We start from the raw sequence: 24,949 nt of genomic DNA on the forward strand, positions 1-24,949 counted from the left end.
AAGTGTCCCCTAGGAACACTGGATGGGGGGCTGGAGTGACAGCACAGCGGGGAGGGCGTTTGCCTTGCACGAAGCTGACCCAGGTTCGATTCTCAGCGTCCCATGTGGTCCCCCAAGCACCGCCAGGAGTAACCCCTGAGCATCAATCGCCGAGTGTGACCCAAAAAGCAAAAAAAAAAAAAAACCCAAGAGCACTGGAGGGGTCACTGCTGTGTCGGTCTGACCACTGGACTCTCAGTAAACTGACTTTGCCGAAAGCGCCTGGTTCTCCGGGTAAATTCTTCTGACTCCCCTCGGCTCGGACCCGGCAGGGCCTAGGTGCCAGCGTCTCCCCCTAAGCCTTCCCATGAGGCAGCTTCACGGGGCTCCCTTCCCTTCCCCCAGCAGCACCCCAGGAAATGTGTTCAAGAAGGAAACGAGGGGCCCAAGAGACGGTGCAGTGGGTAGGGCGCCTGCCTTGCACGCGGCCAGCCTGAGTTTGATCCTTGGCACCCCCGAGGGTGCCCCGAGCTTGTCGGGGGCCATCCCTGAGCACAGAGCCAGGAGTACGCCCTGAGCACCGCTGGCCAAAAAGACGAAAAGGAAAAACAGAGAGAGGGGAAGGAGGAGTGTGGGGGGGTGGGGGGAGGAAGAATCCCAAAGACAAGTTTAAAAGAGAACTGAGTCACGGAGGAGGAGAAAGCAGGCGGGGAGGAAGGACACTACGCCCCTCGGAACTGCCCAGGGGACACCCAGGGGAAGCGGGGCGGGGGGCGGGGCTCAGTCAGCACCCGGGGACGCCTTATCTCAACCCCGGCAGACGCCCTCTCCCGAGGGCCGCTTTCCTCCCAGGAGAGCCAGCACCCACAGCGGGAGCCGGAACCCCGTGAAGGGGCGCCAGGGCTCCGATCCCGACCCCTCCAGGGCCCCTGGCGCCTCTGCCCAGTGGGCTCGGCCGAACTCTCGTCCTGTGCGGGCAGGAGAGGCGAGTCCGGCCCGTGACTGGGGCATCTTCCGTGCCCCCCGGCCGGAAGCGCCAGCCGGCTCCCCGCGCCCGCGCCATCCTGCCATCCTGCCAAGGCTAATGGAAAGCAAACAGGTGCCACCTTGCTAGGACATAATTGCCGAAATTAAGCCCACCTCTTTCTCGGCTGGGAAAATAATGCCTCGGAATTATTCTATTTATGTCTGTCCACAGACGGGCGTAATTACAGACAATTCTTCACCCGCCATGCTAATGGGCCCACGGGGCGGGAGAGGGGGGGAGAGACCGACCCTCAGCCTCCTCCCTCTGAGCCGTGACAGACAGATGGAGGCGGCGAGCCATCCGGAAAAAGGACAAGCTGGGCCTCCAGAACGACCCCTCGAGAGTCTGCTGATGAGCCGGGGTTGGGGGGAGAGGCAACAGCCCAGCGGGCCGGGCCCAGGTCCAACATGCAGCCAACTGGGGCTTGGTCCCCAACACCGCGCCGGAGCCCCCCGGCCCGCCAGGAGCCGTCCCTGAGCTCAGAGCCCGGGGCAAGCCCTGAGCGGTGGTGCCGGGAGTGGCCAAAACACGCCACCAGCTGTGGCAGAGGAGCAGGAGACGGCGAAGGAGCCCCTGGAGGGGACGGGGCGGGCGGGGCGGGGGCGTTCTTCAGGATGACGGGGACGGCAAGCCGGACCCTGCCCCGGGCCACCCGGCACCACAGCTGCAGTGGGCGTGTGAAGCCCCACCCCCACCCCCCGGTACCCCGCTGGGAGCCCCAGGGGCCCGGCACCCTCGGCTGGTTTCTGGGATTTGTTTAGTAGCAGAATCAGCCCCGGCGCTCGAAGGAGAGCCTGCCCCTGCCACACCTGACCGGAGACCCCCACCCGAGGACCCTCGAGAGTCGATGAACGCTACCCGGCGTCGGTTTTTTGTTGTTGTTGTTGTTTGTTTTGTTTTTTTGTTTTTTCTTTTTGGGTCACACCCGGCGATGCTCAGGGGTTACTCCTGGCTCATACACTCAGGAATTACCCCTGGCGGTGCTCAGAGGACCCTATGGGATGCTGGGAATCGAACCCGGGTCGGCTACGTGCAAGGCAAACGCCCTACCCGCTGTGCTATCACTCCAGCCCCCACGTCCGTTTGTTTTGTTTTGTTTTTCTTTTTTTCCTTTTTGGGTCACACCCGGCGATGCACAGGGGTTACTCCTGCTTTGCACTCAGAAATTACTCCTGGCGGCGCATCGAACCCGAGTCGGCTGCATGCAAGGCAAACTCCCTACCTGATGTACTATCACTCTGGCCCCTGTTTGTCCTGTTTTGGCTTTTAGGGCCACACCCGGCGATGCTCGGGGGTTACACCTGGCTCTGCACTCAGGAATCACTCCTGGTGTTGCTCAGGGGACCCTGTGGGATGCCAGGGATTGAATCCGGGTCGACTACAGGCAAAGCAAACACCCTCCCCACTGTGCTATGGCTCCAGCCCCTTACCCCGGGTCTGTTAGATCCCCGGCACCTCTCCTGGATCCCCCGGGCCCCGCCAGGACGAGCCCTGAGCACAGAGCCAGGAGCGAAGCCCTGAGCCGGGCTGGGTGTGGCGCCCAAAACAAAACTAAAAGAGACTCATGCAGGAGGCAGGATCGCGGCCCCAGAGCAGAGGGGGGAGAAGAACCCGGGAAGCAAGGCCAGCCTGGTCCGGTTCCAAGGCCAAGCACAGAGGGGGTGAGAAGCCCCTCTCCGAGCCCACGGCCGAGCGCCTGCATCTGGGGCGGCAGCCTGAACAGATGGGCCTGGAAGTCGGGAGGGGGACGCGGGGGGGAAGCCTTCTGAAATGCTTCCTCCACGCCATTCTAGGGATCTGAGTCAACAGACAGCGAAGGGGCCAACAGAGAGAGAGTCGGAGGGCAAGCGAGACTGAGCGTGTCAAACAACAAATAAATAAATACATCAAAAGGGCTCGCTCAGTCCCCAAACACACCCCCTGCCTTGAGGAGAGCAGGCTGCCTTCCGGAGCGGAGAGGTGCTTCCAGCTCCCAACTCGGGGTGGCCCCTCCCAGCCCCCCCAAGCCGCCGCCCCCCTCCCGCCCGGCCCTTGCTGACCGGGTCAGGGCCACCGTTATTTTTTAAACAATAAAGACCCATTCCCCGCGACTCCCCGCTCCATCACGGCAAGCTTCGGGGCAGAACCAGATGGTTCCAAGCGTTTGCCCGGTGAGGACCCATCTGCGAGCGTCCCCCCCTCCCGCCCCCCGCCCCCCTCCCCTGCAGACAGCCAGGCTCAATCTTAGGGGCTGCAAAATCACGTGCCAGATGCCCGGAGGTGTGGGCAGGGGGGCAGGAAGGCGCCCGGGGCTGGCCCGTCCTCCCCGGCCCCTGCCCCTGCCTCGGCCTCTGTCGGCGAACGCTGAGCCGGGGCCGGTTCCAGGTAACCTAGAAACGGCGGCGCCCCCGTGTTGCCGGGTCGGGGCCGGAGTCGTGTCTGCCTCCCACACAGCCCCGGCCGGCCACGCGCTGCCCTGGCGTGACCGAGAGCTGCAGTCCCCGGAGGCCGATGCCCAGGGCCCCAGCCAGGAGGAAAGGAAAAAAAGAGCCACAGCGGTGTTTCCGCTTGACAGGCGGCCGGGCGCCTCCCGTGCTCTCAAGGGTTTGGGAAATGGGCGGTAACACAGTCCAGGGGGTCCCTGACACTGCAGAGGGTCCGCTGGGCCCCGCCAGGAGGGACCCTGAGCACAAACCTGGAGCACGTCCTGAGTGCCACCGGGTGTGGCACTGTTGGCTCTGCCGTCCCGTTGCTCATGGATTTGCTGGAGCGGGCACCAGTCACGTCTCCATGGTGAGACTTGTGGTGACTGTCTTTGGCGTATCGAATACGCCACGGGGAGCTTGCCAGGCTCTGCCGTGTGGGCGGGATACTCGGCAGCTTGCCGGGCTCTCTGAGAGGGACGGAGGAACCGAACCCGGGTCGGCCGCGTGCAAGGCGAACGCCCCAGTCCCGTGGTTTACTCCACTGTCCTAACGGGCTCTCGTGCAGGCCACTTTGCCTCCTTCGAGCAGCTAATCCTTGTCCGGAGCGACCGCTTCCCCGCTGTCGCTGTCGCCGTGGTGCCGTCCCTGACCTGTCACCCTCCCCCAGTCCTCCCCCGAGGGGCTCCCCGCCCACCAGCTCTGCTCCCCAGTTTCATGGCCTTCGGTCACTGGTTACCCCCCTCCTAAACTCTGTGTTTCACACACGAGCGAGACCACCCTGTGGCCGAGGGGCAGATCTGGCCAACTCGGGCGCCGGGCAGCGTGGGGCCAGCGGCCAGGGGCAGAGCCGTCCCCTGTGTCCCGCTCCATGGGGGAGGGGCCACCCCAGGGGACCCGGGAAAGACTCAGCAAAGAGGGCGACCTCAGTCCCTCCTGCCCCTGGCAGGGATATTTCTACCTCCGGATTCTGCCCCCCACTTGGAAGCTGGGGGGGAAAGAGGGGGCGCCGGGAGCAGAAACCCCACAGCCCCAGGGACCCCCGGCCCCGTGGAGAAGATGCCGAGGCATTGCCCGGAAACTTCATGCTGGACCCGTGAGCACTGAGTGGTGAGTCCGGGCCGTGATGTGGGTCCAGCCCGTTCCCCCAACACCCCCCAGGACGGAACAGCGACCCTGCCGCCCTCGTCACCCCAGGCATCGACCAGCCCCCAGGCGGCGCAGGAGGGGACGCAGTACAGGGAGGGGTGGCCCTGAGTGTCAGACCCCGAGGTCAGGACGGACGGGGCACCTGCACCCATGAGGGCGAGGGGACCGGAGGGGCTGGAAGAAGGGGGTGCCCAGGGACCCCGTGCCTGCCCCAGCCCTCAGGGACAGGCGCCCCCAGAGGAAGGCAGATGGCTGTGCCCCAAGCCCAGAGAGGACGTCGGTCTCGGGCGGGGAGGGGAGTCGGGGTCTGCCCTGGTGGGGGAGTGGTCGGGGCCCGGGAGGCCGCTGCCCCCCCGCCCACCCCCCAGGCCGGCGCTTGCCTGGACGCAGCCCAGCGCTACCTATCCGGATGGACAGCTCCCGCTCGGGCGCCAGGGGCCCGGGACCCTCGGGGTCCGCCTTCTTCACCGACACGGGGTCCAGGTGCAGAGCCAGCGCCGTCTGGGGGTCGTCGGCGGTGCCCTGGAAGAGAAGCAGAGAGTCACGCCGGGCCCACTCCCCACCCTCCGCCCGGTGCCCGGGACGGGCAGTGCCAGCCCCAAGGGACAGTCAGGCTCGGGGTGACGGCAGCGGGCGAGAACGGACCCGGGAACAGCCCAGATGGGGGGGGGGGGGCTGGCCCTCGAGCCCCGCTCGCTCATCACGGCGGGACACAGCACACGCACACACACACACACACACACAGATGCACACGGAAACATCTCTACACGAGGACAGACACACACACATCCACAGAAACACACAAACACACACACAGAGGCGTCCCTGGGGTCACACGCAGAAACATACAAACATGTGTTCCTTCTCTTCGCACACATAGAAAAAGATGGACAGAGAGACAGATGGACATGCACACACACACACACACACACAGAAGCATCCCCCGGGTCACATGCAGAAACATATGAACATGAGTATGCACACACACAGAGAAAGATAGATAGGTGGACATGTGCGCGCACACGCGCGCACACACACACACACACACACACATACACACAGAGACACACATATACAGTTACACACACTCACACACAGACACACATACTCACACACAAACACACACAGACACACAGACACAGAGACACACACTCACACACACACACTCACACTCAGGACGCCCTCCTGCTTTCCCGCGCCATCGGGGGTCAGAGCCTGAGTGGCCGGGCCGTGTCCAGCTCCCTGGCCGCTGTGCAGCCTCCCTCTGAGGGTGGCGCCGTCCCCGGGACGCGACTCACGTTCCAAGGCCCCGCGGGCCTCGGTGGCCCCCAGAGATTCGGGGCGCGGCTCCCGGGCCTGCCTGAGCCCCCGTCTGTCACGGGGAGAGACGCGTGTCACGCCACGTCACCGTCAAGACAGCCCCACAGATGGGCGCCGCGGGGACAGCGGGGGACAGGGGGGGATAGCGGGGGACAGAGGGGACAGCGGGGGACAGCGGGGACAGCAGGGGACAGAGGGGACAGAGGGGGACAGCGGGGGACAGAGGGGACAGAGGGGGACAGCGGGGGACAGCGGGGGCAGCGGGGAACAGTGGGAGACAACGGGGACAGCGGGGGGCAGCGGGGGACAGCGGGGACAGCGGGGCGCGGAGAAGGCCGGAGTCCACCGGGGCCCTGCCCGCCCCCGAGCGACAGCTGGCGGTGCCGTGAGCGTGGACCCTCCGGCCCCGGCCCCGCCATCGTGTCTGTCTGCACCGCGGGACGCCGCAGAGGTGCCGGGCCCAGAGGCGACTCTGCAGGGACAGTGGCCGCCCTTCCTCTGGCCAGCTCAGGAGGGCAGGAGGACGGACCAGAGCCCCCGGGGGGGGGCTGCTCGGCCCCGCGCCCAGGTGGGAATGCCGCCCGCCCGCCCCCTCGGACAGAGCCCGTGTCTTGTCGGCCGTCGGCTCCTCGGCCCCAGCGAGCACAAATATCCAAGTCCCGAGTCCCCGTGTGTTCTCAGGAACCTTCCAGAAACACACAGACACGGACCACTGGGCCCAAAGGAAGCAAGTGGCCCCGACAGCGCCCGGCCTCGGCCCCCAGCCAGCCCTAGCGCCAGCCCGGGGCCTGGGGCAGCAAGACCCCAGGGAGAGGCCCCTCTCCCCTCCTCCAAAGGCCCAGGGGGGAGGGCGGGCGGGCGGGGGGCTGGCACCAGGGGGCAGCAAGGTGCAGACCAGCCACACGCGGCTCCCTGGGGCGACCCCAAGGACCCCTGGAGCCGCCCAGGGCAGCAGGCGCCCCGCCCCAGCTCCCCACCCCAGCCCCCCCAGAGTCAGCACCTCGGGTGAGGGGGAGCAGCGCCGGGCAGACCCCCACACCAACCCCTCCGAGGGCGGCCGGGGGGCTCCAGGCTGTCGGCCCGCACGGGGCGTCTCTCAAGGAGGCGCGTCAGCGGGTCCCCTGGGCCGGCGGCGGGGCGGAAAAAGGTCAGCGGGTTCGTTAGTGGCCCCCGCTGGCCACGGCTGAGACGGCCCCATGCCGCGGTCCAGCGGAGTCTGCCTGCTGCCCCCTCCCCCCACCGCCACCGCACCCGGACACGTGAGGTGACTGTGGATAACTGATGCTGTTTTTGCTGCCGGGAAGAGGCGGAGAGATCGACACCCGCCAGGGACCTTAAATCACGCCACACGCTGCACCTCAACCAGCACCACCCAGCACCACCCCCCAGCACCACCCAGCACCTCAACCCAGCACCACCCAGCACCTCCCCCCAGCACCACCCAGCACCTGGACCCAGTACTACCCAGCACCTCGACCAAGCACCACCCAGCACCTCAACCCAGCACTACCCAGCACCTCCCCCCAGCACCACCCAGCACTACCCAGCACTCCGGCTGACACTCAGAGCTGCATCCAGGTTCATGCACCTACCCCCCCACCCATCCCCCCACCCATCCCCCATCCATCCCCACCTCCATCCCCGCCTCCATCCCCGCCTCCATCCCCGCCTCCATCCCTGCCTCTGTCCCTGGTGGGAGCACCATCCCGTGGGCTGCAAGCTGACCTGGATGTGCCCTTGAGGCCCATCAGGGACCAAGAGATGTGGCCCCAGGCCCCCTCCCCCTGAGCTAAGGGGCTCGGGATTCAGAAGGACCCCCCCGGAGCAGGGAAATGGTGCAGGGGCTCAGGGCAGAGTCCAGCACTATTCGCTGTCACCTGACTTTCCTCTGCTCCCAGGACAGAGGGAGCCGGAAATGGGCCCTGACCCGCAATTGGCCCCCGGAGACAGGTCGGCCCCCTGCCAGCAAACCGGAGCTGCTGGGGGCTGGAGCAAGAGCACAGCGGGTAGGCCATTTGCCTTGCACGCGGCCGACCCGGGTTCAATTCCCAGCATCCCATAGGGTCCCCTGAGCACCACCAGGGGTGATTCCTGAGTGCAGAGCCAGGAGTGACCCCTGAGCATCGCTGGGTGTGACCCAAAAAGAAAAAAAAAAACAACAGAGCTGCTGACCCCAGCTGCCCGGCGGCTGCCAGCCTGGGCCAGGCTGAGGCTCGGCGCGGCCTGTTTAACAGGCGGGTGGGGATTAGCTGAGAGGCACAACCGGGGGAGCGGGGGAGCCGGGGTCACAGCCGCCGAGGCCGGGGGTCACTCGGGGCTCCTCACCTCCCCGGGGTGAGGCGAGAGGCGCGGTCCCCTGCTTAGGAGTCTCTCCTGTCCCCTCTGTGCCCGCCCTGGTGTCCCCGGCGGCCCCCTCGCCCCCACTGCCAGCTCTGCCCAGGCTTCCCAGGGAGCCGGAGGGCCGGAGACAGAGATGGGGGCTGGGGGCGCCCTGGGGCACCCGCCACTGTCTCTCCCTGCTCAGGAGGTGGGTCCAGGGAGCCCGTGACCTCTAGACCCAGGTCGCAGCGGCCTCCCGGCCCCCTGTCCTCTCGAGAAACCGCCTCATCGCGGGGGCGGGGGGCTGTCACCCAGACCCCCATGCACCGTTCCGCCTCTCGCCGGGAGCACCAGGGCCGAGTCCCCCCATCTCCACACCCCCGCCCCTCCCCGGCCTCCTGCGTTTCTGCTCCAGATGGACGGCAAACACGGGACGCCGGGCGGAGATCGATCGCCACTCGGGGAGGGCAGGTGCCCACGGTGGGAGGGGGGGACAGCAGACGGGCAGGGAGGGGGCAGCAGCTTGTCCACAGCGGGGGGGCCGGGCCAGCACCTGAGCTGACCGCGTCCTGCCGCCCCCTGGGATGACCAGACACGGCACCAATACTGATTGGGGGAGGGCGGGGAGGGGGGTCCGGCCTGGTTGAAGCGTCAACGAGTCACAGCCAAGGGGGTCCCAGACGTCTCGTGGGCAAACTCTGCGTCCCAGCCGGACCCCAACCCCGCCTCCAGCCTGCGGCTGCCAGAGCCAGAACCAGGGTCCCGGGAGGCTGTTTGTGTCACCAGCCCACCCCACGCCGACAGCACCCAGAATTCGACCCTGGAGACCATCGGCCACGGCAGGGGGAGAGAAGGCCCGCGTGGTGGGGGCCCTGCCCGCCGTCCCCAGCTGTGAGTCACCATCCACGGCAGTGGGGGGGGGGGGGGGAACAGGGGCACGGCTGCCCTCGGGGCGGGGGGTCTGCAGGGGAGCGTGGCCGAGAAGGGGAGGGACCGGCCGCCCAGCCAGGCTTCAACGTGCCCCTATCGACCGCTTCCTGCCCCCCTTTTCCCACGGGGGGGGGGGGGAGCTGCCGGCGGCCCCCTGCCCGGCCACGGCTAATATTTGCCCAGGGAGGGCGGCTGTGTGTGCAGAGACACCGAAACCCGATCCATCCAGCGAAGCTGAGGGGCGGCTGACGAGGCGTGAGGGCAAACAGGGCCGGCTCTGGCAGGAGCGCATCGATCCCCTCGCCCGTCCGGCCGTCCCCGGGGGCCCCCCGCGTCATCCGTGTCTTTTTCCATCGTGACAAGCCCTGGAGAAGCTGCCATGGAAAGGTCGTGGGCCTGCACGTTTGCTCACGCGTATTTGCCAAACACAGATTAGTCCCCGCAGCGGGGGGGGGGGGGGGCTCCCGGGGGGCGCCCTGAGCAGGAGGCTGCGGGGGGAGCTGGCGTCAGAAAGGGGCGCTGGGCCCGAGCCACAGCACAGCGGGGAGGACGTCTGCCTGGCCCGCAGCAGACCCGGGTTCGATCCCCGGCATCCCACAGGGTCCCCTGAGCCCCGCCGGGAGTGATTCCTGAGTGCAGAGCCAGGAGTGATCCCTGAGCACTGCTGGGCGTGACCCCTCCCAAAAAAGGGGGGTGCTCTTCAAAATGTGGAAATCGCCGTTTCCCTGCCCCGCCCTGTCCCCTTCTTGGTGGCAGGTCTGGGGGGAGGGGTGGGGAAGGGAGCAGGGGAGGAGTAAGAGGGCGCTGGGTGCTGTGGTGGGGGACCCCAGGGCCAGCACCCGTGTGCGCGGGCATCCAGCTGGACCCACCCGTGTACGTGCTTGTGGAGGCAAGGAGAAGCGGCGGGGACACACGAGGGGACCAGAACCCGCTCGGACCCGAACATGGCTTGGAGCCATCCACGCCTGATCTCGTTAGCCGGGGCCAGAGGAGGCAGCCCGGGGGGGACTAACTGCGGCTGCCACTGGCCTTGCGTGCGCCCAGCCCGGGGTGCACAGCGCAGGAGGAAGCCCTGAGCACCCTTGGGGGCGGCCTCCACCCAGCCAACCAGGGGTCCGTCCGCCTCAACCAGACCAAACAGGGCGAGCACTGGGTGACAGGCAGGAGGCAGGGGGCGCCGGAGAGGGGCTCGGGAAGGGGGTGAGTGGCGGGAGCAGAAGCTGGGCCCCCCACACCCGGGGGCTGACACTGAGGAGGACGTGACAGTGACCTGCAGCGCCCCCTCCCGGGAGAAGCCAAGGACACCCGCCCCCAGACGGGCCGCCAGGTGCCTCTCTCACCCTCGCCCCCAGGGGGCGCTGTCCTCAACGGCCCCACAAAGGGAGGGGCCGAAGCATCTGCCCTGCTCATGCCCAAACCCAGCCTCACACCCACCCGTGCCCGCCGGGCTCACACACACACACACACACCCCACACAGCATTTTCCCCAGCCCAGCCTCACACCCCCCACCCCGTGCCGCCCCCCCCCGGACATACAGACACACACACACCACACACACATACACACGTATTCCCCAGAGTGGCTCAGCCCACACAGGAACCCACCTGACAACTCACACACCACACACACACACACACACACACACACACACACACACGTATTCCCCAGAGTGGCTCAGCCCACACAGGAACCCACCTGACAACTCAGGCCTGCAGTTAGGAGCACAACCCCAGAGCAGCATTTCGCAAGTGGGGCCCAGGGGTCCCCTGTGAGCCACCGGGCCATGCCAAGGCAGCACTGGAGAAATTGCGTAGTGACCTGGGGAGCACAGTACAAGATGGGGGGGAACTAGTGGGATGGGGGATGGGGAGGGGCATCGGGAAGTATGTGAGGTCGTAAGGGGGCCCCCTGGGGAGAAAGGTTGGGAAAGGGGAGGGGGCATGTAGCCGCCTGGAGAGAGAGCCACAGGTGCCCATATCGAATACGCCACGGGGAGCTTGCCAGGCTCTGTCGTGCGGGCGGGATATTCTCAGTAGCTTGCCAGGCTCTCTAAGAGGGGCAGAGGAATTGAACCTGGGTCGGCCACGTGCAAGGCAAATGCCCTACCTGCTGTGCTCTCACTCCAGCCAAAAGAGTACTGCTAAGGAATTTTCTGGAATCTGCCCTAGTTCCCAGCATCCATTATTTTGTTTTGTTTTGTTTTGTTTTTTCACTTTTTGGGTCACACCCGGCAATGCACAGGGGTCACTCCTGGCTCTGTACTCAGGAATTACCCCTGGCGGTGCTCTCAGGGGACCCTATGGGATGCTGGGAATCGAACCCGGGTCGGCCGAGTGCAAGGCAAACGCCCTACCTGCTGTGGTATCGCTCCAGCCCCGCATCCATTATTTTGAATGCTTGTGGGTGGGGGTAGCAGAAAGCTCCGGATTTTCACTATATCCAGAAGCTTCTTCCTGTCCCGAGGCAGGCAGTGCTACTCCTCAGGTCTAAGGCCTTTTACTAAAACAAATGCCAAATTTGGGGCCGGAGTGACAGCACAGCGGGGAGGGCGTTAGCCTTGCATGCGGCCGACCTGGGTTCGATCCCCAGCAAGCCATGGGGTCCCCCAAGCACCGCCAGAAGTGATTCCTGAGTGCAGAGCCAGGAGGAATCCTGAGCATCACTGAGTGGGACCCCCAGACTAACAATAAATAAAATTTTTTTAAATGTCAAAGCATACCAACCTACAGGAATGAGCGGGGGGCAGGGGAACAGCACCCAGCACGGACCCCCGTGACAACCAACACAGTAGAGCTGTACAAACTGAGTGACAGGCAGGGGTCCCGCAATACAACAGAGGGGCGGGCACCTGCCTCCCAAGCAGCCGACCCAGGTTCAATCCCCAGCATCCCACATGGTCACCCCAAGCAACGCCAGCAGGGACCCCTGAGTTCATGACCAGGAGCTAAGTGTGGCCCCCAAACCAAAAATATAAAAATAAAAGCTGAGCGGACGCGGGGCGAAGGCGAGGAGAGCGTGAGTCTCGGCCCAGCACTTGGATTCGGCTTCTTCATTTCCAACATGGGAGACACTTGCATCGATTCCCTGGACCTCCAGAAGCTATTACAATCCCCTGTGATAAAAACCACCAGATCCGGGCCTGCAGATCTCCTTATCATCTTTTTTTTTTTTTCTTTTTGGGTCACACCCGGCAATGCACAGGGGTTACTCCTGGCTCTGCACTCAGGAATGACTCCTGGCGGTGCTCAGGGGACCCTATGGGATGCTGGGAATCGAACCCGGGTCGGCCGCGTGCAAGGCAAACACCCTACCCGCCGTGCTATCGCTCCAGCCCCAGATTTCCTTATCATTTTGTCCAGTGCAGAAAGAATCACCCTGATGTTGCGAACAAACCGGCCACTTTTCCCGTCAATGCCGCCACCAGGGCCGGAATAAGTCGTCACATCTCAAGCTGCGATGACAAAAGCTACATTGAGAGACTACGAACCCGGGGCCGGAGATCTGGCTGAGAGCACACGGCAGTGCCCTCCCTGCGATGAAGACTGGGATAAAGATTTGTGGGAACGGACCGGCACCCCCTTTGTCGCGGCCAGCTACTGTGGAAACAGCCGCCCTGCAAGCAACACAGTTACGGAACACCAGAGCAAGCTGGCTTCAGGCAGGCGCGTTCCCAAGTCTCTGCCGTGAGTTCCGCCGTGGAAAAACAACGGAAACGCACAGTAACTGAATACATCTCAACAAATGCCAGACCCTAGAAGACTCCTGCTTCTTCCTGCTACCAATGGGTTCTCCATTTTCTTTCCTAGAAAGATAAACTATCTGTGACTTTCAAAAAAATCATTTGTATCACTTGTCATTCCACTGATCTTCAATTTGCTCAAGCGGGCGCCAGTAACGTCTCCATTCGTCCCTGTCGCATGCTAGTGTAGCCCAATGATATCTGCTCACTCCAGGAACAGGAAGAGCCTCAAACCGTTCATTCAAAAAATAAATAAATAAAATAAAAACCGAATGATCCATGCAATGGGACAAAAAAAGAGACAGAAATGAGGCATGAGGCATTCGGGACCTAAAAATGGAGGGGGAGTATAAAAATCATAATTATTTATGTTATAAACATAAATTTTTTTTTCTTTCTTTTTTTTTTTTTTTTTTTTTTTTGCTTTTTGGGTCACACCTGGCGATGCACAGGGGTTACTCCTGGCTCTGCAGTCAGGAATTACCCCTGGCCATGCTCAGGGGACCATATGGGATGCTGGGATTTGAACCCAGGTCGGCCGCGTGCAAGGCAAACGCCCTACCCGCTGTGCTATCTCTCCAGCCCCCAGTATAATCATAAATTTCTTAAAGAATCATCGAAGAAAGAATTGTCAACCAGGAGAGGATTCAGTTCGGTAGCTCAGTCCAGACACGTTGGAAAAACCAATCATTGACTTAAGCAGGAAGAACATCCAGGGAATATGCTGCGAAATGAAAGATCCTGTTTTAAAACAGAAATGAAATACCCAAGAAATGAAATACCCACGAATAAACTCAGACAGAAATATGAAAAATCTTTACCAAAATTAAAAAACATAAACAGCCCGCAAGGCACAGAACGACCGAATCGAGTGGATGATCTCTGCCTTAGCAGAACACGCCCGTCACCCAGAAGTGGTGTTTCTGCCCAGATTCACCTGGGGAATTGAATCGAACCTTCTGAAAATACCAGAATGGTTATTACTGAAATTGGAAAGTCGATTCTATAGTTCAGATGAAAAATACAAAGCCCCAAACCAACTATCCACGTAACCCAGAAACTTTTGCACAGGAGAAGCAATGTAGGAAGAAGGAGCGGGCAAGTGACAAACCGACATTCCAGGGGCTGCAGCGACAGCACAGCGGGGAGGGCGTTTGCCTTGCACGCGGCCGACCTGGGTTCGATCCCCAGCATCCCATAGGGTCCCCCGAGCACCGCCAGGAGTCATTCCTGAGTGCAGAGCCAGGAGTAACCCCTGTGCATCGCTGGGTGTGACCCAAAAAGAAAAAAAAAAGTTCCAGTAACTGAAATGGGAGCGATAGCCCAGCAGTTGGGCGTTTGTCTTTCACGCGGCCGACCCAAGTTCGATTCCTCCGCCCCTCTCAGAGAGCCCAACAAGCCCACGCGGCAGAGCCTGGCAAGCTACCCCTGCGTATTGGATATGCCAAAAACAGTAACAATAAGTCTCTCAATGAGAGACGTTACTGGTGCCCGCTTGAACAAATCGATGAGCAACGGGATGACAGTGACATAACTGAAACGGGGTTACCCATGGAGAGAGGGGGCAGAAAAGATCAAAGCAGAAATGACGGGGGCGGAGGGAAGAGCAGAGTGTGGGGAAGGTGGTGGCCTTTCACACGGTCAACCTGGGTTCGATCTCCAGCATCCCACATGGTCCCCTGAGCTCCCTCCCTCCAGGAGTGACCCGGGAGCACAGAGCCAGGAGTCAGCCCCGGGCATGGTCAGGTGGGGTCCAAAAGCCAAACCCAAACCCACGCCCCTCGACGCACTCTCAGTTTATTATAGAAGCCACAAATAATTGGAAGTTAATTTCCTAGTCGCCGCATTAAACGTCAAATTCATCTTCACTGCGATGCCTGTTAGCCGATACAGCCACCATAGTTTCGGTCTAACATGCGAGCAATAAATACTAATGAGACATTACAGAGATGGAAAAGTGAACCCTCAAAACCTGGCCCGTGTTACACGGTGGGTTCTCCTTGGTGGGTCTTTCAGATGCTGAATAGCTGCGTGTGGCTCATGGCCAGTAAACAATTCATGTTCGAATGGGAAAAAAAAAACAAATTTATATTTTATTGAAGACTTCACATCAATTAAGGGGAAGGGGGGACGGGGGGGGGGGAAGAGGAGTGGTTTTTATTTTTTCCAAAATGGGATCTTGGGATTGGCGGAAACACCTGGAGATGGACGTCCTAATTGCTACCTTGCTTCCATCAAAACAGATTCTGGAAGGATCCGAAGCCAACCACGCAGGGCACGGAAACGTCTCAGAAAACGGAGACAATTCCTTAATCATCTCGGGAGGCCCACTTGACTTAGATGCAAGAATAAGTGATGAGTCGAAACGGGCAGGAATCACAGAGCCATTCTCCACCGTGAGAAGCCCCATAAATTAAGGCGTGCGGCAGAGAGACAGAAAATAACCGTCCTAGAAGGGCCGTTGGCTCAGGAAAGCAGCAACTCCCGCTAATAAGGGGGGGGCGGGACGGGGGGGGGGGGGTGGGGAGAGGCTGAGAAGGCGGCGGCGCTTTCTCAGCTGTCCCTATAAACAAAACCCGCAGCGGGGGAGGGGGTAGGCGGGGGGGGGGGGGGGAGCGCTCTTGAGCTGGTGGGTGCGACTGAGTCTGCACCAGCAACGCTGAGGGGACTGCTGTGAAGATGGGTCACAGGCCCCTGGGGAGCCCCGCTCCTAGGCCCGTCCTGGGGGGCCCAAGACACTCGACTCTGAGGAAGCTGCCCATTCCCCCCCCCCACTGCCGGGGCCCACACTGGTCCTAGGCGGGCCCATGGGTAAAGCCCCTCCTCCCCGCCCCCCACACCCCAATTCTTAATTTCAAGCAGCTGAAGGAGCAGGACTTGTCCCTTCTATTAAGGCAACTCTGTGGTCACTTGGGGTCAAGGGTCAATGCGTTTATTTATTTATTTGTCTAGTCCGCAAACCCCACGGGCTGGCCGCAGACGGGGTGTATGGAAATGACATAAGGAGTGGGAGGGCGAGGAACAAAGCGCGCTGCGCTCGGATTCGGACCTCAGACCTGGGGCGAGGGGGGGGCGGCAGGGGAGAGCACATCGGGGCGGGTCCCTGGAAGGGGAGGGTCCTGGGGCACCCGCAGCGGGTGAGCCAGACACCAAGGCTGAAGGAGGGGTGAGCTTGTTCTTCTAAATCACAGATGTGAGGGGAGAGGAGAAGGGAGGGGAGGGGAGGGGAGGCGGAAGGGGAGGGAGAGGGGATGTAGGGGAGGGGAAGAGAGGGGAAGGAGGGAGGGAGAGAGAGAATCGAAATAGAATCAGAAGTGGGGAAGGGGCTTCGCGGCCGGCAAGGCGGCGTCTCGGGACGGGCTGGTTTGTTCTCCGTCTCCAGCTCCCGGGCCTCCCAGACAGGGGCGTGGGGGTCCCCGAGAGCAGATGGACTGTCGGCACCCAAAGTCGCCTGCACTCGGCCCCAAGCTGGTGTGTCCGGCCCCACGGTCCCCGGGCACCCCTGCGCCCACCAGCGGGCACACGCGGGGCCGGAGAGGGCACCGCGGCCCCCAGCCAGCAGCCCTGCTGTGTCTCCGGCACTCGCCGGCGGGAGGGGCGGTTCCGGCCGGGCAGTGCAGTGCTCAGGCCCCGCGGGACCCCAGGGATGACCAGGGACCTTCAGGGCTCCACTGGCAGTGCTCGGGGGGCCACGCGGTGCCAAGGCCTGACCTCAGGCCGTCCCAGGGTCTCCGGAAGTGACAGGCGGCGTGTCGGGGTGCGCAGGGGGACACAGCCGAGGCCTTGCCAGGCTCCCCCCGGCCTCACTGGGTCAGGCCACCGGGCGTGGGAACTGGGGACAGCCGGGCAGAGCGTCACTAAGGTGACACAAGGCACCGTCTTCGCAGCACTGCTTGCGCGTCCGTCACGCGATTCGGCCTGTCCACGTGCCTCAGACATGAGCCGAGGGTGCACCAAGGGGGCCCAGGGCACCCCGATCGACAGGGCTTCCCAGGAGCCCTCGTTTTTACCCAGAAAGCAGCAGCTCTCCAGATGGGGCCCCCAGACCAGCACTGCGCCCCCCGGCCACCCCCCTCCATCCGGGGGGCACTCCCGAGAAAGGCCGATTCTCAGGACCCCTCGGACCCCAGCAGGCGTGGCCGAGCCCCTCAAGGACACGGGAGAAGGCCGGGCCGGAGTCAGGGCCGCAGAGCCTAATGTCCACTGGCAGGAGACCACCATGTCCCCCGGGGGGGCAGAGGGGACAGGGCGAGGGGCTTGCCGTGCGTGCGGCTGACCCCCAGACCCAACACGTGGCTCTCCGGACCACCACCAGGGGTGACCCCTGAACCCAGAGGCAGAGGGAGCCCCTGGCCTCTGCCGGGTGTGGCCCCAACCTGCCCCCCCAAAACACCCACCCCCCAAAAATGGGGCCGGAGAAACAGCTCGACGGGCTGAGCGCATCTCTGCAAGCTAGAGGTCGGGGGGGGGTCTGCACCGCGAGCCCAGACCCAGCACGGGTGGGAGAGACCCTCGAGCCGGGAATGGCCCCCACAGACCAGAGGGTGGGCACGGGGCAGGGGGAGGGGAGCCGTGCATGCGGGCAGCCCAGGGGGCGCCACAGAGGGTGCCCAGGGCACGGCCAGTGCCGGGTATGTCCCAGCACCCCCCGGGGCCCCCACAGGAAAGGGCCCTGCCCAGGCCCGGTCACCGGCCCGGGCGGCAGGGGCTCAGCTGGGCCACGGCGCCGGCCCGCTGTGACGACGGGCAATTTCTTCCGCCTGCAGCGCCCAACCGCATTGATCCGCTCCTCAGGGCGCAGGGCTGGCTCCTGCCCCCAGCCGCACCCCTGCCCTCAGCTGCTCCGATACCGTGACGCGTCTCCCCAGGCCCGGGGAGGGGGGGCGGGGGGGGCAGGGATCGAGGGGCTAGTGCGGAAGTGACCGGGTGAGCGACACCCAAAACAACTCCTCGACCACCAAGCGCACCATCGACTCCGACTCTGCCACCCACGTCTCCGGCCAGGAGTGAGGGCTGGCACATCCGACAAGCGCTTAATATACGGCCTGGTATATAGACCGAGAAGCCTGGGGAAGGGCACGGTGGACAGACAGACAGCGGGAAGGGCACGGTGGACAGACAGACAGCGGGAAGGGCACGGTGGACAGACAGACAGCGGGAAGGGCACGGTGGACAGACAGACAGACAGCGGGAAGGGCACGGTGGACAGACAGACAGACAGCGGGAAGGGCACGGTGGACAGACAGACAGACAGCGGGAAGGGCACGGTGGACAGACAGACAGACAGCGGGAAGGGCACGGTGGACAGACAGACAGCGGGAAGGGCATGATGGACAGACAGACAGACAGCGGGAAGGGCACGGTGGACAGACAGTGGGAAGGACACAGTGGGACAGACAGACAGCGGGAAGGGCACAGTAGACAGACAGACAGACAGCGGGAAGGGCACGGTGGACAGACAGACAGACAGCGGGAAGGGCACGGTGGATAGACAGACAGACAGCGGGAAGGGCGTCCGCCTTGCCGCTGACCCGGGTTCAATCCCCCACATCCCATCTGGTCCCCCGAGCGCCACGAGGAGTGATTCCAGAGCGCCAAGTCAGGGGTCAGGCCCTGAGCACTGCTGGAAATGCACTCCCCCCCAAAAAAAAAGAAACCAAAAATAAATCGGTAAATAAACAACCAGCCAGCACTCCGCAGTAAACGGGCAGCGTCGTGAAGGAGGAGGCGGCTCTCCCAGGACCTGAAAGCTTGTGTACGACACGACACCAATCACCCGACAAACACAAATCAAAACCACAGCACATGTCACCTTCTGCCAATCAGGACGAGTCCAGGAAGAAAGAAATGAAACCGAAAATAACAAAATCACAGGTGCTAGTGCGGGGCTGATGTGACTGACAGCATGCCAGTTCCTCCGAAAGTTAAAAATAGAACAGCCCAGGATCCAGCAGGCCCGTTTCTGAGCCTCAAAAAGGACAGAAAGTGAGGCTGGGAACGCTGGTACACGTAAATGGCCAAGGAAGCACTGCCTACAACAGCAAGGGGGTGGGAGCCATTCAAAAGTCGGTAGATTGATCAATGAGTGAACAAACCGTGGCCCCGCCATACCATGGGATACTATACAGCCCTGAAAAAGCAGCAAATTCCATCCACGGCTAAAACATGGATAGAGCACCACCTCAAGGGCATTCTCCCATGTGGAAGAAGTTGGCACTGGACCTCTGACCCACTTCCATGACACCCTGAAGAAGAGTCATCTGAAACTGCCAGCAGAATGGAGAGGGTAGGGCAGGATTCCAGGGGGTGGGGAGGGTGAAAGGCTGAAAGAGCACCAAGTGTCCCCTTCACTAGAAGAAAATGCATCCAGGAATGCTTTCCTACAGGAATACTCTGAACTCCCCTAGACTGTGCTTTTTTTCTGGGGGGGGGGTCACACCAGCTGTGCTCCGGGATGACTCCTGGCTCTGTGCTCGGGAAACCCTACATGACACCGAGGATGGAACCCGCGTCCGCTATGTGCAAGGCCTGGGCCCCAGACTGTGCCCTTAGCAAGGGCCAATGCCCATGACTGTCACCATGGAATAACGGTAACAGCATCCAAGTATAAAATAAAATGTAAACTTTAGATCCCAGAGTTTAAAAACTATATACAGGCGCTTTATTAGAGCGTATTAAGTGGTTACAATTTTCTTACTTACATAGGTCAAGATCATATGGTAATTACCAATTTGCTTTTGCTGATTTATTTTCCGATAATTCTATTTGCCGGTTCTTAAAATGTTGTCGGACAAAGCAATATAAAGTAAATTTGTTATGTGCCTCGGGGGGCGGCGTGGGGAGGGGATGCTGGCGGGGGGGGGGGGAAGGCCACAGCGTGGTGTTGGAACACGAAATGCTTGAAACAACTGTAGCATGAGCAACTTTGCAAATCGTGGTGTTTTTAATAAAAATAAATACATTTTTAACAGGGGGGCAAGGCTTGTGTGCCTTCCCCCTCAGACACAGGCAAGACCACACGAGCGGGGGGGGGGGGCTGGAACAATAGCACAGCGGTGGGGGGGGCATTTGCCTTGCACGTGGCTGACCCGGGTTCGATTCCCAGCATCCCATAGGGTCCCCCGAGCACCACCAGAAGTGATTCCTGAGTCCAGAGCCAGGAGTCATCCCCTGAGCATCGCCAGGTGTGACCCAAAAAGCCAAAAAAAATGAAAAACAAAAAAACCTCAAGAGCCTGCCCGTCTCCGTGCCCCCCGCCGAATGAGTCCAGGCCACTTCCCTCTCTCTCCTCTCCCCCTTCCAGGGATCTGTGGGCGACACCATGACGATCTGGCCACGACCACAGGAAGCCACGGGCCGAGGCTGACCCCGGGCCACAGCCTGACTCGCCCGCCACCACGCCTGGTCTCGGGACAGCCAGTGGGGAGGCGTCCACCCAAGTCACAGCCCTCTCCGTCCGCCAGCCCGAGACGTGTCTTCAGGACAGAGATCACCTTTGAACAAGCCGGTGGAGACTGGGGGGGGGGGGGGCGGGGGCGGGGACGGGGGGGGGGCGGGCAGCGGTTAGGGGCCGTTGAATAGAATTTTCAAGGGGCAGGAGGTCGAGTTTACAGGCATCCAGAGAACAGGAGTCATGTTTCCACGGGGGGGGGGGGGCAGCCCCACCCCCTACAGGGTGGTTCCCCCACACCCCTTGTTTGAGTCCTGGACTGGAGGGCATGAGTTAAGCAGGCAGCCCCCCGCCCCCCACCGGGCATGAGTTAAGCGGGGAGCAGCCCCTCGTCCGGCCACCTGCCATCAGGATGGGGCGCGATCAGGTTTGAGGGGCAGAGGGGGGCAAGAGGGCACCAGAGCCAGAGCTGCCGAGGGCACGGCCCCTCGGGGAGAGGGGCGCATGGGCCAGGGCCCGCAAGACGGAGAGCAGGGATGAGGCGGGAGCAGATGCCTGGGCCGGCAGTCCTAGCCCTCCGTGGTGAGACCGGAGCCACCACCCCTGCGAGGAGGCACGGGGCTGCAGGCTCAGGTGCAGGGGAGTCTGGGGGCCAGGCGGGAGGGGGGAAGAGACCCGGAGCTGAGAGATCCAGCGGGGAAGGTACTTGCCTCGCTTGTGGCTGGCCTGGGTACAATCCAGCATAGCATGCAGGGGAGGAGGAGGGAGGGGAGGGGAGGGAAGGGAGGAGGGGAAGGGAAGGGAGGGGAGGGGAGGGGAGGGAAGGGAGGAGGGGAAGGGAGGGGAGGGGAGGGAAGGGGAGGGGAGGGAAAGGAGGAGGGGAAGAAAGGGAGGAGGGGAGGGGAGGGAGGGGAGGGGGAGGGGAGGGAGGAGGGGAATGGAGGGGAGGGGAGGGGAGGGAAGGGGAGGGGAAGGGAGGGAAGGGGAGGGGAGGGGAAGGGGAGGGGAAGGGAAGGGGAGGGGAGGGAAAGGGGGAGGGGAAGGAAGGGAGGAGGGGAGGGGAGGGAGGGGAGGGGAAGGGGAGGGGAAGGGAAGGGAGGGGAGGGAAGGGAAGGGGAGGGGAGGGCAGGGAGGAGGGGAGGGGAGAGGAGGGGAGGGGAGGGCTGAGGCCAGGCAGATGTGCCGCACGGCTGGGAGAGGGGGAAGGAGCGGAAGAGACTCGCTCACACCGTGACGGAAGTGGGTCTTTCCCTGGAGCCCTTATCCTGGGTCTCGACCCCATCACAGACACGGTCCACACACTCTACCCACATACAGACCACGTCTACACACATCCCCCGCGCACACCACTGACACCGCGAGACCCTCCACCCCCAGCATACACACTGCCCTCCCCTTCCCATCCGAGACCGGCTACACTCTCCTCTCCTTCTCCATCAGAGACCCCACCTATACTCTCTGCTCTCTGCTCTCTCCTGCCCCACCGGACCCTCTCATAGTCCAGAGCGGGTCCCCATGAGCACTGAGCAAGGAGCTGCCGCCCCTTAGCCCTGACCCCGGGCCCCGGCTGGGAGCCAGAAGAGGAACAAAGGCGTGAGGAGACCCAGCTCCTTCCACGGCTACGTGCCCAGAGCCCCCGGGAGCCTCCAGCACCCAGCTCCTACCAGCCCCCCGCCAACAGGGAGGCTGGCCCCCCCCAGGCCCCCAGTGCGGTCTCCCGGCCCCTTTCAGTGTGAGCTGAGAACTCAGACCCCCGGTGCGCTCATTCGAGGCTCCTGCCCACCCTGGGGCCAGGGCACCAAAGTCGGGGAAGGCAGCACAGCCCCGTGCCAGATCCCTGGGCTGGACCTGACTCCTGGCGACAGCACAGGCTCAGCCAACGCTGGGGGGCACCCAGGCCTGGCTGCATCTCCCGTGTCCCCCCACCCCCGTCATGTCCAGCCAGTGCTTGTCTGCAACCACGCCCACGCTCCGTGCCCCACCCCGACCCAGAGCCCGGGCAGTGCCCACCTGCTGCACTTACCAGGTGCGGCATCAGGAGGTCGGCCAGGTAGACGAAGGCGGCCCCGAGGCTGAAGCCAACGGCCACCGGGAGAAAGGCGAAGGCTCCAAAGCCCCCCGACGTGGCCATCTCCACCGCAGGGGCCAAGAGAGACCAATAGGAAGCCGCCAGCATCACCTGCAAGAGCAGGGCGAGAAGTCGTTAGTCCAGCCCCGAGCACGTGTGAACTGTCACACACAATGAATGGAGGGACTCATGCGAACCCTGCCCAGGCAGGCAGCAACTGAGGCGAGCCCAGGGTGTGGCCAATCAAAATGCGAGAACAGGAGTGGACCACGCCCCCTGGGTAGAGCCCATAATGTAGCCAATCAAAATGCGAGATCAAGGTGTGGACCACGCCCTGTAGGAGAGAGCCCAGGTGTAGCCAATCAAAATGTGAGAAGGAGATGTGAACCACGCCCCCTGCGAGTGCCATGGGTGTAGCCAATCAAAATGAGAGTAAGGTGTGGACCACGCCCCTAGGAGAGCCCAGTTGTAGTAATCAAAATGTGAGAACGTGGGGCTGGAACGATAGCACAGCGGATAGGGCGTTTGCCTTGCACGTGGCCAACCGAGGTTAGATTCCTGAGAGCATAAGCCAGGAGTGACCCTGTGCATCACTGGGTGTGACCCAGAAAGAAAAAATAAAATAAAAATGTGAGAACGAGGTGTGAACCACGGCCCCTGCAAGTGCCATGGGTGTAGCCAATCAAAATGAGAGAACAAGATGTGGACCACGCCCTGGGAACCCGTCCATCAAGAGAGCCGCCAGCACCTCTGACAAGGAGCCTGGGGTGGACCTTGGGAAACAGTTCTGGGGTCCCAGAGTCCAGCGGAGCTGTGTGGAAATGCAGGGGGAGTCAGACCCATGCCAGAGCAATCTCTGCACCTCTCCCTCCTGTCAGCACTCGCCAGCAACATGCCAAGGTGCCAGGCCCGTGCCGGGGCGTGTCCCCGCCAAGGCTGACGACACCAAGAGTTAGAAAGAAGCATCTCCCTCAGAAAATCTATTACCTCAGAATCAGCTCAGCTAAGGAGGCAAAGGACCTCCACAAAGAAAACTGCAAAATGCTACTTTATGAAATAAAAGAGGACATGAGGAAATGGAAACACATCCCCTGCTCATGGATTGGGAGAATTAACATTGTTAAAATGGCAATACTCCCCGAAGCATTATACAGATTCAATATGATCTCTTAAAGATACCCATGAAATTCTTCAAATAAATGGATCAAACACTCCTGAAATTCATATGGAACAGCAAACTCCCACAAATAGCTAAAGCAATTCTTGGGGTAAAAAGGATGGAAGGAATCACCTTCCCAAACCTCAAACTCTACTACAAAGCGGTAATAATTAAAACAGCATGGTACTGGAACAAAGGCAGAGCCGCAGACCAATGGAACAGGGTTGAATATCCTGACACAAACCCTCAAATATATGATCACCTAATCTTTGATAAGGGAGCAAGAAATGTGAAGTGGAGCAAGGAAAGCCTCTTTAACAAATGGTGCTGGCAAAACTGGACAGCTACATGCAAAAATATGAGATCAGACCTCTACCTAACATCATGCACAAAAGTCAAATCAAAATAGTTAAAGACCTCAACATTAGACCAGAATCCATAAGGTACATTGAAGACAAGGTCGGCAAAATCCTCCATGACATTGAAGCTAAAGGTATCTTCAAAGATGACACGCCACTGACCAAGCAAGTGGAAACAGATAAACAAATGGGACTATCTTAAACTAGGAAGCTTCTGCACCTCAAAAAATAGTGACCAGAATACAATCTACAGAATGGGCAAGGATATTCACCCAATACCCATCTGATAAGGAGTTGTTGATATCAAGGATATACAAGGCACTGGTTGAACTCTACAAGAAGAAAACATCCAACCCCATCAGAAAATGGGGTGATGAAATGAACAGAAACTTTCTCAAAGAAGAAATTCAAATGGCCAAAAAGCACATGAAAAAAATGCTCTTCATCACTAATCATCAGGGATATGCAGATCAAAACAACGAGTTATCATCTCATACCACAGAGACTGGCCCACATCCAAAAGAACAAAAACAACCAGTGTTGGTGAGGATGTGGGGAGGAAGGGACTCTCCTTCACTGCTGGTGGGAATGCCGACTGGTTCAGCCCTTTTGGAAAACAGTATGAACGCTTCTCAAAAAATTAGAAATTGAGCTCCCATTTGACCAGGCAGTACCACTTCTGGGAATATATCCTGGAGATGCAAATTATATATAGTAGAAATGACATCTGCACTTGTATGTTCATTGCAGCACTGTTTACAATAGCTAGAACTGGAAAAAACCCAAGTACCCGAGAACAGATGACTGGTTAAGGAAACACTGGTACATCTACACAATGGAATATTATGAAGCTGTTAGAAAAGATGAAATCCTGGAAAACAATATGGACGGTCCTTCAAAAACTAGAACTTGAGCTTCCATATGACCCTGCAATACCACTTCTGTGAATATATCCCAAAGATGCAAAAAAGCACAGCAGAAATGACATCTGTACCTATATGTTCATTGCAGCACTGTTCACAATAGCCAAAATCTGGAAACAACCCGAATGCCCGAGAACAGATGACTGGTTAAAGAAACTGGTATATCTACACAATGGAATACTAT

At 61.1% G+C, this 24,949-nt stretch overlaps 1 protein-coding gene and 1 pseudogene across 4 annotated transcripts in view; one reads left to right on the top strand and one right to left on the bottom strand.

Moving 5' to 3' along the window:
* Positions 1 to 24,949, bottom strand: part of SLC39A11 (solute carrier family 39 member 11) — a 190,827-nt gene that overhangs the window by 96,136 nt on the left and 69,742 nt on the right. For 2 of the 4 annotated variants that reach the window (XM_055131240.1, XM_055131239.1), the window contains exons 4-5: positions 22,280 to 22,435; positions 4,938 to 5,079 (exon numbers count right to left, since the gene is read on the bottom strand). In XM_055131240.1, coding sequence (XP_054987215.1) covers positions 4,938 to 5,079; positions 22,280 to 22,435 — 298 coding nt within the window. The remainder of the gene's footprint in view (positions 1 to 4,937; positions 5,080 to 22,279; positions 22,436 to 24,949) is intronic. The other 2 variants (XM_055131242.1, XM_055131243.1) reach the window with 2 other exon arrangements.
* Positions 12,164 to 12,850, top strand: LOC105943334 (gametocyte-specific factor 1-like; annotated as a pseudogene).

Source organism: Sorex araneus, chromosome 3, assembly GCF_027595985.1.
Source record: "Sorex araneus isolate mSorAra2 chromosome 3, mSorAra2.pri, whole genome shotgun sequence".
Lineage (NCBI taxonomy): Eukaryota > Metazoa > Chordata > Mammalia > Eulipotyphla > Soricidae > Sorex > Sorex araneus.